Source organism: Engystomops pustulosus, chromosome 11 (assembly GCF_040894005.1).
Source record: "Engystomops pustulosus chromosome 11, aEngPut4.maternal, whole genome shotgun sequence".
Taxonomy (NCBI): Eukaryota; Metazoa; Chordata; class Amphibia; order Anura; family Leptodactylidae; genus Engystomops; species Engystomops pustulosus.
This window is the reverse complement of record NC_092421.1, coordinates 76087163-76100109: the sequence shown is the minus strand read 5'-3', so window position 1 is coordinate 76100109 and position 12947 is coordinate 76087163. Positions and strand designations below refer to the sequence as shown.

General features: G+C 44.5%; 1 protein-coding gene across 4 annotated transcripts in view; it reads right to left on the bottom strand.

The window, feature by feature from the left end:
* The window catches only part of LOC140105828 (ovostatin-like), a 163437-nt gene that overhangs the window by 58340 nt on the left and 92150 nt on the right, over positions 1-12947 (bottom strand). For all 4 annotated transcript variants that reach the window (XR_011850649.1, XR_011850650.1, XR_011850651.1 and 1 more), the window contains 3 exons: positions 12714-12840; positions 11991-12105; positions 3677-3792 (listed from right to left, as the gene is read on the bottom strand). Coding sequence is in view for 1 of the 4 variants with exons in the window: in XM_072129929.1 (XP_071986030.1) it covers positions 3677-3792; positions 11991-12105; positions 12714-12840 (358 nt within the window). In the remaining 3 variants the exon portion in view is untranslated. The remainder of the gene's footprint in view (positions 1-3676; positions 3793-11990; positions 12106-12713; positions 12841-12947) is intronic.

Genomic DNA, 12947 nt, shown 5'->3' with positions numbered 1-12947 from the left:
GGCGGGCATACCGCTGTGTGAATGTACCCTAACACCGCTACATACAGCCGCCTCATCCCCAGTAACACAGCTACATACAGCCGCCTGGCCCCCCAGTAACACAGCTACATACAGCCGCCTGGCCCCCCAGTAACACAGCTACATACAGCCGCCTCGCCCCCAGTAACACAGCTACATACAGCCCCCTCACCCCCAGTAACACAGCTACATACAGCCGCCTGGCCCCCAGTAACACAGCTACATACAGCCGCCTGGCCCCCAGTAACACAGCTACATACAGCCGCCTGGCCCCCAGTAACACAGCTACATACAGCCGCCTCTCCCCCAGTAACACAGCTACATACAGCCGCCTGGCCCCCAGTAACACAGCTACATACAGCCGCCTCACCCCCAGTAACACAGCTACATACAGCCGCCTCACCCCCAGTAACACAGCTACATACAGCCGCATCACCCCCAGTAACACAGCTACATACAGCCGCCTGGCCCCCAGTAACACAGCTACATACAGCTGCCTCGCCCCCCACTAACACCGCTATATACAGCCGTCTCACCCCAGTAACACAGCTACATACAGCCGCCTCATCCCCAGTAACACAGCTACATACAGCCGACTGGTCCCCAGTAACACAGCTACATACAGCCGTCTCGTCCCCAGTAACATAGCTACATACAGCGCCTCATCCCCAGTAACACAGCTACATACAGCCGCTTCATCCCCAGTAACACAGCTACATACAGCCGCCTCACCCCCAGTAACACAGCTACATACAGCCGCATCACCCCCAGTAACACAGCTACATACAGCCGCATCACCCCCAGTAACACAGCTACATACAGCCACCTCACCCCCAGTAACACAGCTACATACAGCCGCCTGGCCCCCAGTAACACAGCTACATACAGCTGCCTCGCCCCCCAGTAACACCGCTACATACAGCCGTCTCACCCCAGTAACACAGCTACATACAGCCGCCTCACCCCCAGTCAAACATCTTTACATCCTTCACTCGTACCAGATATACAGTCCCACATAACATACACCTCAATCCACACAGCCATGCAGTCCCAAGCAGTGGTGTAAATAGGAGAGATTGGACCCCATAGCAGATTTCTGCATGGGGCCCCCCTTCCCCTTAAAAAAATATAAACATATGTCGGCTGCATTCACATAAACGTGTGGTGGCCAGACTATCGCCTGGCAGGCACATGTTGGGCGTTGTGGAGAGGAGGAGAGGTGATCGCAGCTCACCACTCCCCTCTCCATAGAGAATAGAGCTGCATGGTCGTTCTTACGGCCATAGATAGAGCACGCTCTCTCTCTTTTGCGGCCACAGCACGAAACAGTGAGTACTCGTTGTGCTCACCGTACCGAGCCCAGGCGCTATAGATGCCTATGAGGGAAGTATATCCGGTAACAAATTTGCAGCCAGATATACGCCCCCCATACGTTCTTGTGAATGTACCCTTATACAGACATGTTTATACAATTACACACTGATATATACATACCATTATATACACTTAGATACACACAAATAAAGTTCTACACACGTATACTTGCACCCATATATACACACAAGTATACACTTACACACATTCAGTATATAGAGCTTATAAATACATACCATATACACAGCATATACAAAAACAACATCATTCATATATATATAAATGTGCACATATATATGCTTATGTAAATATATGCGTGTATAAATACAGTAGATGCATACACAGTATATACATATATACACCTATACACAGTATATACATATATACACATATACACAGTAGATGCCTACATACACAGTATATACATATATACACATATACACAGTAGATGCCTACATACACAGTATATACATATATACACATATACACAGTAGATGCCTACATACACAGTATATACATATATACACATATACACAGTAGATGCCTACATACACAGTATATACATATATACACATATACACAGTAGATGCCTACATACACAGTATATACATATATACACATATACACAGTAGATGCCTACATACACAGTATATACATATATACACATATACACAGTAGATGCCTACATACACAGTATATACATATATACACATATACACAGTAGATGCCTACATACACAGTATATACATATATACACATATACACAGTAGATGCCTACATACACAGTATATACATATATACACATATACACAGTAGATGCCTACATACACAGTATATACATATATACACATATACACAGTAGATGCCTACATACACAGTATATACATATATACACAGTAGATGCCTACATACACAGTATATACATATATACACAGTAGATGCCTATATACACAGTATATACATATATACACAGTATATACATATATACACAGTATATACATATATACACATATACACAGTAGATGCCTATATACACTGTATATACACATATACACTCATATACATATATACACATATATACACACAGACAAATACATGTATATACTTACCCCCGGTGACCGGCCGTGGCGTCAGGCTGGTGTTCGGGCGGGGGGTGTCGGTCGGTTGCTTGTTCGGTCGGCGGGGGGGGGTGTTGCTTGCTCGGCCGGGGAGGAGGGGTGGCGGGTGCTTGTTCAAGCGGAGGGAGCAGGGGGCGGGGCCGGGCGGGAGCGGGGTTGCTTGCGCGGGGTGAGCCGGCGGGGCGGGGCGAACCGGCGGGGGGGGGCATTGTTGGATAGCGGGGGTTGGGGGGCCATAGCGGGGGATGGGGGGCCAGGAGCCGGCTACCTGTGTCGGGGGGGGGGGGGGGGGGAGGCGGAGTCACCTGTGCCGTGCGGGGCGGGCGGCTCCGCCATGCTGTAGTTTGTAATGCTGGGGATGCCATGCAGGGGGATGGGCGAGCTGGGAAACTGTTACCTGTGTCGGGGGGAGCGCGCTTGCGGAGGCGAAGTCACCTGTGCCGTGCGGGGTGGGCGGCGATGGGCGGGCAGCGGGCGGCTCCGCCATGAAGCGTTATGGACGGGCGGGGAGGCCATGCAGGGGGATGGGCGAGCTGGGAGGCGGTCACCTATGCAGAAAGATGGGCGTGGAGGCGATCACCTATGTCTAGGGGCGGCGGGCGGCTCAGGAGAGTGTGCGCGGGAGGAGCGGGGGTGCGGTCTGGTGGGGGCCCCTAGGGGGGGCAAGATGGTGGGGGCCCCGGGGCTCTAGCCGCGCGAGCCCCGCCTATAATCCGGCCCTGATGGCAACATATAAACGTTGGATATAGGTCCCCCATAGGCCGGCGATGGGCGTGCGTCGTCGTATGGAGCTTTATGGTGCAGCACACCGTACCGTACACTGTACCGTTCCCTAGCCGCTAAAAGATAGGACATGTCCTATCTTTTCCCAGTATACGGCACTGTGCCCCATGTTTCTCTATGCAGAGGGGCGAGCAGCGCTTAGCCCCTCCTCCTCTCCCCGGTCCCGACGTGTGCCGCCATACTACGGTACGGTGTTGCACAAGTTAATGTGAATGCAGCCTTAAAGTAGAAGGCATTGCAGATAATTGACTAATACGTCCACTACCTCCACCATCCTAAATATTTCCCAAACTTGACCTTGAATTCACAGACAGGAGTCCGAGAACCATCAGAGTAGATATGACATCCTAAAAAATGGAGGGTTTCAATAAAATCGGACTCACCTCTACATAAAAAGGAAGTTTTGGTTTGTAAACAGGATCCATGTTCTCACGGTTAAAAGACACGCGACCCATCTGGCTAGTAATGCTGATGAATCTTGACTCAGTCACTTGGATTCCTTTGAAGAGTGATTCAAAAACATTTTGATAATTCTGTTACAGAACTAAGGGGGCTTTTTTTTCCTATTACACACAGGGCCGGTGCCAGCACTGGGCATAGCTGGGCAAGTCCTGGGGCACAGAGCTGCTGGGGCACATAAGGCTGTAGGTAAGGCATCCACGGGATATATATAGGATGTGAGGGGACTTTTTGGGATGATAAGCTAGAGAATATTTTAAGGAACAGGAGACTGTTTTAGTTTCAGAATTTTTAATTCTGCCATGTGAGTTCACTGCAAAGGGGCCCACTAAGGCTCTGTCACCGAGGGGCCCACTGAAAACTGGAGGCGACCCTGGTAACCCATCTGCTTCCTAATGTCACATGACCATGGACTGATTTCTATCCATATAAAGTAGAGGCATTCAGTGTCTTAAAAGGAAAACTAACCTCTCAGATGCGGTGGGCAGGTTTGACCTTGACCTCTAAATTGTCTTTAACCCCTTCCCGACATTTGACGTAATAGTACTGCATCGCGGGAGGTGCGTTCCCGCAAAATGCAGTACTATTACGTCAAGCTTCTGGCGCCGGCTCCTGAACGGAGCCGGCGCCAGAAGCTGCGGGTGTCGGCTATATATTATAGCTGACACCCGCCTCTAACACCCGCGATCGGAGATTTCTCCGATCGCGGGTGTTAACCCCTAACACGCCGCGGTCGCGCTGACCGCGGCGTCTTAGAGGCATTTAAAAGGTAATAAAAACTGAATCGGACCCCCCCCGCGGCGCTTACCGGGGGGGTCCGCTGCTCCGATCGCAGCCCCGGGACTGCCGGTGCCCGGGGCTGCGAGATCTTGATCCGGAAGCCGGGTCCTGCCTTCTGGCAGGACCCGGCTGTAAGACACTGGGCATGCGCAGCATGCTCAGTGTCTTACATTGCACAGTGCAATACATCTGTATTGCACTGTGTAACCTGTAAAAAAAGCTTGAACAAGTGATCAGAAGCTTAGATGTCAGTCACTGTAAAAAAAGTAAAAATAAATAAATAAATAAAGGTTTTTTACAATAAAAATAAATAATAAAAGAAAGTGAAAGTCCCCCCAAACACCACATTTCCCTTTACACAAGTAATAAAGTATAAAAAACACTAAATCACGAAAAAACCCCACTTATTTGGTATCGCCGCGTCCGTAACAATCTGTACAATAAATCCTAATCCTAATTGGACCCGCTCGGTGAACGTGGTAAAAAAAAAAAAACAAAAACTTGCCAAAAATTTAAACTTTTTATCAAATTGCTTTACAAAAAATGTTCTAAAAAGTGATCCGAAAAAGTTACAAGCACCAAAATGATACCAATAAAAAGAGCAACTTGTCACGCAAAAAATAAGCTTACAACCAGCTCCGTAAACCAAAAAATACTATAATTATGCCGCTATAAACATGGCAATACTAAAACAAATTCAATTTTTTCTATTCTAGTTTTCCTTCAATAAAATTGGACAAATAAAAATAAAACTATATATATGAGGTATCACCGTAATCGTAGTGATCCGTAGAATAAAGATAATATATTATTGTTATGCTACAATGAACACCCCCCCCAAAAAAATGCTAAAAATCCAAAACAAGAATTGAAGATTTTATTTTCCTCCACACGTAAAAAGTTAATAAAATTGCTTCAATAAGCTAAAAACCCACTAAAATTAAGTTTTTTTTACAGTGCATCTCATCTCGCAAAAAATAAGCCCTTATTTGTCTAAATTGCTTAAAAAATAAATAAAGATTGTATAGCCTATTCCCAACGAGCGTTGTTATAGAACGGTGCGGCGAGTAGTGACTTTCCAACACCGGTCAGGGTAAGACGGCGGCTGTTCACTGATCGGGGTAAGACGGCGGCTGTTCCTCACAGCCATCCATCCTGCCCCATGGACCAGAAGGGTTACGTTCCCCCCACACACCCCCAGTTTATTATCGCTGCTATTGGCTCATCAATTCAGACGAACCAATAGCAGCAAATTTACTTATGACGTCAGTAATACCGGTCACCATGTCTGTAGACACGGTGATCGGGGCAGGGTGGCGGCTGTTCCTGACAGCCACCAATTTTGCCTTGCGGTCCAGAGGGGTTTTGTTGCCCCCCTCTGTCCATGTTTGCCGCTATTGGCTGGTCGATTTGGTCCAGCCAAAAGCAGCAATATTCGTCACAATGGGCATCGCTAGGGTGAATAAGAGCAACACTTGGTGATAATTTCCCTACTAAAACGAAGAAAAGCGCTGGCCGTGCACATTGTTCAGATGATGCTGTACAACTCTTACGTGCTGTTCCAATGTGCATGTCCTGCCGTATCATTTCTCAGTTTTCAAGAGGAACATATTAGGAAACTAATATTGGGACAAGAAGGACGGGGCCCCAGTATCTCTGGTTTAGATGTTTCTGTGTTTTGCCAGGACAGCATTTTCCCGGTGAATTCTGCTGCTTCTAATGGTAGGACTCAATAAAGAGTCTGTTCCAAAAGAGGAGTTAGGATGGACACTACATACTACTAAGAGACCTGCGACACCTCCAGAGTGACAAAAGTTTAGTTGGTCCCCTGGTATATTCTACCTCCTTATACACTAGACATTCACAATTCACGCCCAACCTATTGTGAATTAATTTCAGTAAAATGAATAATTGTAACAACTGTTATGTCCCGTTGCTCCCTATACCCCTCCATTATTTCATAAGGGGCGCCACATAACGGGCACTGAACTTTCCAGAAATAATTGAAATTTCCATCTTGGACTCCATTGCACATCATATTTGGAAACCACCTATATGTTCAAAATGCTCATTTCACCACGTGTATTACACTACACCACATATTACACCTTGCTAAATTCCCCAAGGGGTGAACATTCAACAATTAGGGTCACTTTTCGGGTTTTCCTCTGTTTTGGTACCACTACAGCTCTCCAAATGTATCCTGACACATGTGCAGGATTTCTTGCAAATTTGGCCTCTAAAAGACAAACATCCCTCTTTTCCTCTACTGTACCCCCATAAAGCATTTTATATGCACATGTGGGGTACTTCTACACTCGGGAGAAATAGTTTTACACCTTTTTTGGGGTTATTTAATATATTATCCCTTGTGGCTTACATAAATTAGGGGTAAAGTGACATTTATAGGAAAATTTTCACGTTTTTAATGATTAGGGCCTAATTGGATCATTCACCTGTAGGGGCAAATACATATATTACACATTGCAAAATTCTCTAAGAGGTGTGAATTCAAAGATTAGGGTCACTTTTCGGATTCTTATCTGTTTTATACCACTAGGGTTCTCCAAATGCATGTCAAACATTTCTGTCAAATTTGGCTTCTAAAAGGCAAACATTCCCCTTTCATTTTACTGTGCGCCCATACAACATTTTATATACACATGTGGGGTACTTCTACACTCGAGAGAAATAGGTTTACACATTTTGAGGGGTTATTACATTTTTTTTATCCCTTGTGGCTATAAAAAATTAGGAGTAAAATGACCTTTATAGGAAAATGTTCACCTTTTATCTATTTAAGTCCTAATTAAATCAAACACCTTTACGGACAAATACACATATTACACCTTACTAAATTCTCTAAGGGGTGTGCTTTCCAAAATGGTGATACTTGTTGGGGTTCCCCTCTGTTTTGGTACCACTACGGCTCTCTAAATGCATCCTGACATATGTAAAGGATGTCTGTCAAATTTGGCTTCTAAAATGCCAACGCCCCTCTTTCCCTTCTGAGCTTCACTGCGTACCCATACAACATTTTATTTGCATGTGTGGGGCAATTTTATACTCGGGAGAAATGCTAGTACACATTTTTTGGGGTTGTTTCATCTTTAATGCCTTATGGGATACAAAAATTAGCCGTAAAAGTGACTTTTTTGGGAAAATGTTCACCTTTTTCCTTTTAGGGACCTAATTGAAGCAAACACCTGTAGGGGAAAATACACATATCACACCTTGCTGAATTCTCCAAAGGGTGCACTTTCCAAAATGGTGACACTTGTTGGGGTTCCCCTCTGTTTTGGTACCACTAGGGCTCTCCAAATGCATCCTGACACATGTAAAGGATGATTATCAAATCTGGCTTCTAAAAGGCCAAAGCCCCTCTTTCCCTTCTGAGCCCTACTGTGTACCCATACAACACTTTATATGCAAAAGTGGTGCAGTTCTGTGCTTAGGAGAAATAGTTTTACACATTTATGGGGGTTGTTTCATCTTTTATCCCTTGTGGCTTACAAAAATTTGGGGTAAAAGTAACTTTTTTGAGAAAATTTTCACCTTTTTTCACTTTTGGGGCCTAATTGAATCAAACACCTGTTGGGGAAAATACACAAATTACACGTTGCTAAACTCTCCAAGGGGTGTACTTTCCAAAATGGTGTCTCATGTTGGGGCTTTCCACTGTTTTGGTACCATTATGGCTCTCCAAATGCATCCTGACACATGAAAACTTTTTCAGCCATATTTGCCCTGCAAAAACGAAACAACGCTCTTTCCATTCCAAGAGCCCCCCTGTGCCCGTACAGCAGGGTACAGTGACAAAATGGGTATTGGCATACTCAAGAGGAATTGCCCTCAACATTGTAAAATGCATTTTCCTTTTTAACCCATTGTGAAGGTGCAAATTTTAGTGTTCAATGAATCTATAGTGAGATAAAATTACATTTCTCTAATTTCACTTTCATTTATCTTTCACCCTCATGAAACGCTCAAAGGGTTAACAAAATTCCCAAAGGTTGTTTTGAATATTTTGAGGGGTGTAGTTTCTAAAATGGTGTAATTTGTGGGGGTTTTCTGTCAAGTAGGCCTTATAAAGTCACTTCTAACTAAATTGACCCTCCAAAAGTAGGTTTTGATGATTTTCGTGAAAATCTGAAAAATTGCACCTAAAGTTATAAGCCTCCTAACATCCAAAATAAAGGAAGAGATGTTTGAAAAATGATGCCAAGTTAAAGCAGACATATGGAAAATGTTAGTTATCAAGTTATTTTAGTGATATGACCAACTTTCCAAAAAGCAGAACATTTTGAATTTGGAAAAAATTGTTTTTCTCAAAATTTTTGCCAAATTTCCATTTATTTCATAAATAAATACTAAATATATTGATTAAATTTCTCAACCAGCATGAAGTACAATGTGTCACGAAAAAACAATCTCAAAATCAACTGGATATGTTAAAGCTTTCCAAAGTTATAACCACTTAAATAGACACATGTCAGATTTTAAAAAATGGGCCGTGTCAGGAAGGTGAAAAGTGGCTTCAGCGTTAAGGGGTTAAACAAAAACAATAAGGAGCCAGCGACTATCAGTAACTTGTATCTAACATAAAATGCCCTACAGGGCCGCATCTGCCTTGAGGGGAGATGAAAATTTCGCCTCGGGCGGCAGATTGCGGACCTCTTTAAGAGCGGCATTTTGCCGCTCCAATTTTGGCGATTCGGGCACCTGTCGGCCGAATCGCCCACATTTTTTAAGAAACAGGTGCAATTTACATGTGGAGCGATACAGCGCCTTTCCGGCTGCTGGCGTCGCTCTGTACAGTGCAGCGACACAGGCGGCGGTTGATGATGTCACGCCGCCTGTGTCACTCAGCGGAGCCGCGGCTGCCAGAAGAGCCGCGGGGAGATGGGAGCCGCGCGCTGTGGGAGCCCCCTGCCGCGAGGTAAGTATAAGTTTTATTATTTTTATTGTCCAATTATTAATTAAATGTGACCATATATATATTAGGGGGCGATTACTGCTGTAACGGGGGGGGGGGGGGATCTTCTATATATACTTAAATGAGGCCAGATTCCTTTTTTTACTGAGGGGCGGGGGGGGGGGCTGTATATATTTATATGGGGGGCCAGATTCTGTTTATTCCGGGGGGGCTGTATATATTTATATGGGGGACCATATTCTGTTTATTCTGGGGGACTGTATATATTTATATGGGGGGCCAGATTCTGTTTATTCTGGGGGCTGTATACATTTATATGGGGGGCCGTATTCTGTTTATTCTGGGGGGGGCTGAATATATTTATATGGGGGGCCGTATTCTGTTTATTCTGGGGGGGCTGTATATATTTATATGGGGGGCCAGATTCTGTTTATGCTGGGGGGGCTGTATACATTTATATGGGGGACCATATTCTGTTTATTCTGGGGGGGCTGTATATATTTATACGGGGGGGGGGGCGTATTCTGTTTATTCTGGGGGGGCTGTATATATTTATATGGGGGGCCAGATTCTGTTTGTTCTGGGGGGCTGTAAATATTTATATGGGGGACCAGATTCTGTTTATTCTGGGGGGTGTATATATTTATATAGGGGGCCATATTCTGTTTATTCTGGGGGGGGCTGTATATATTTATATGGGGGGCCAGATTCTGTTTATGCTGGGGGGGGGGGCTGTATATATTTATATGGGGGACCATATTCTGTTTATTCTGGGGGACTGTATATATTTATATGGGGGGCCAGATTCTGTTTATTCTGGGGGCTGTATACATTTATATGGGGGGCCGTATTCTGTTTATTCTGGGGGGGGCTGAATATATTTATATGGGGGACCAGATTCTGTTTATTCTGGGGGCTGTATACATTTATATGGGGGGCCGTATTCTGTTTATTCTGGGGGGGGCTGTATATATTTATATGGGGGGCCAGATTCTGTTTATGCTGGGGGGGCTGTATACATTTATATGGGGGACCATATTCTGTTTATTCTGGGGGGCTGTATATATTTATACGGGGGGGGGCGTATTCTGTTTATTCTGGGGGGGCTGTATATATTTATATGGGGGGCCAGATTCTGTTTGTTCTGGGGGGCTGTAAATATTTATATGGGGGACCAGATTCTGTTTATTCTGGGGGGTGTATATATTTATATAGGGGGCCATATTCTGTTTATTCTGGGGGGGGCTGTATATATTTATATGGGGGGCCAGATTCTGTTTATGCTGGGGGGGGGGCTGTATATATTTATATGGGGGACCATACTCTGGTTATTCAGGGGGGCTGTATATATTTATATGGGGGCCCGTATTCTGTTTATTCTAGGGGGCTGTATATATTTATATGGGGGACCATACTCTGTTTATTCTGGGGCGCTGTATATATTAATATGGGGGGGCAGATTCTGTTTATTCCGGGGTGGGCTGTATATATTTATATGGAGCCAGATTCTGTTTATTCTGGGGGGGCTGTATATATTTATATGGGGCCAGATTCTTATTTTCCTGGGGCAGGGGGGGGTGTATATATATATATATGGGGCCAGATAATGTTTATAGTGGGGGGGGGGCTATAAAAATAAATTATATATATATATTCATTAGGGGGTGCTATATATTTACATTAATCAGGGTAGCACTCTATATAAATTTACATGGAACATAATAACAGGGTGGGATATATTAGTCATAAGATACAATAGATTACTTTGCATCATGTAAAACAAATGTTGGCGGGGGGGGGGGCTGTATTAATAAATTGGGGGTGTTGTATATTGATGTGCTGTACTTGCTATAATTCCAGTAGAATAAATATGTAAGAAGGGATGTTTTATATGTGTGGAGTGTGCGGTCAGTTGTTTTGTGAGGGGTATATATTATTTAGGAGCGCAGTGTTGTTATCCAGGAGACTTTATACTGTAAGTGACTGTGGTATTTTTAGGGACACCGGGTGGAGATGCTGCACGGAGCTGAAGATATCTGGCCGTGAATTCGCCTTTGATACCTCATGGATTGGAGAACCCGGAATAAAGTCCTCCTGATGGAAGAGATTGTCAGCTATAAGGTACTAGATGCCACTAATGACTCCCAGAACCTGTAGTCAGTCACACAGTGTCAGTGCGCTGTCTGTAGGGATGTTAATTGTTAAAAGTTTTCAGCATTTACTGAACAGGGAACGGCGGGGGGGGGGGGGCGAGTTGCGGGGGGGAGCATTTAATATTCGCCTCAGGCAGCAAATATGCTAGAATCGGCCCTGATGCCATATGTCAAGTCTTGACATCTACCGTACATGCACAGCAACATCACAACTCAAAGTGTTATCATGGTCATCACCCTAGCCTGAGATGATTAACCGTCTAAGACCTTAAACATAAGTAAAAACATTTGTTGGCAACATTATCATTGTTACAAAAGGACAAGACTGGGAATGTCTCGAAGCATCAGCAAGGCCGGTACATGACATACCTGAAGCGTTTTCTGTTACAGTTACTTGGAGAGTAAATCTCATTTCGTATCCTGGCCGATCGAGTTGGAAAATTCTTAGATCAATTTCTCCATTCATTGTCCCCTTGGAATCCAACTGTAAAGCAGATGAACATCCAAACCTTTAATATCATCCAAGGCATCGGCCACACTGACCTGCATGGACAGCACCGCGTGACTCCTGTAGGACTCAAGCTCCTCAGGAGATCTAACATGGAATGTTCGAAAGGAATGTCATAAAATGTTACTTTATGGATCACTTTGGACTACTCAAGGGGTCCCCATCAGTTTTCGTTCTTACACCGATGTACAGGAATCTAGACTTCAATGCAATGAGGACGCAAGGCCACCACCTTTTCAAGCCATCTTCATGAAGATGACCGGTGGCTCATGCAAAGCAGAAGACACAGATACCAAATCCCACTGATTTTACTCCAAGGAGGTTGAGATTAATATACAGACGGTCCCCTACTTAAGAACACCCGATTTACAGATGACCCCTAGTTACAAACGGACCTCTGGATGTTGGATATTTACTGTACTTTAGGCTACTATAAAGGGCTATAACAGTTATCACAGGCGTCTGTAATGAAGCTTTATTGTTACAATTATAAAATATACAGTTCCGACTTACATACATTTCAACTTAAGTACAAACTTTTATCTTGTACTGCCTGTATATGAGAAGATATACATGGGACTTACTTTTCCAGTGGAGGTAGTGAAGAGACCATCAGGGTTCCTGTTGCAGGCGTTGCCTATGTAATAATTTATTGGTGCTCTTCTTAATTTTATGTCCACATTCCCGGGGACTGGCTCGCCATATGTGTACCTAAGACAGAAGACAAGAAGCTCCATCACTAACTGGAGACTATGGGGCACATTTACTTACCCGGCCCATTCGCGATCCAGCGGCGCGTTCTCTGAACAGGATTCGGG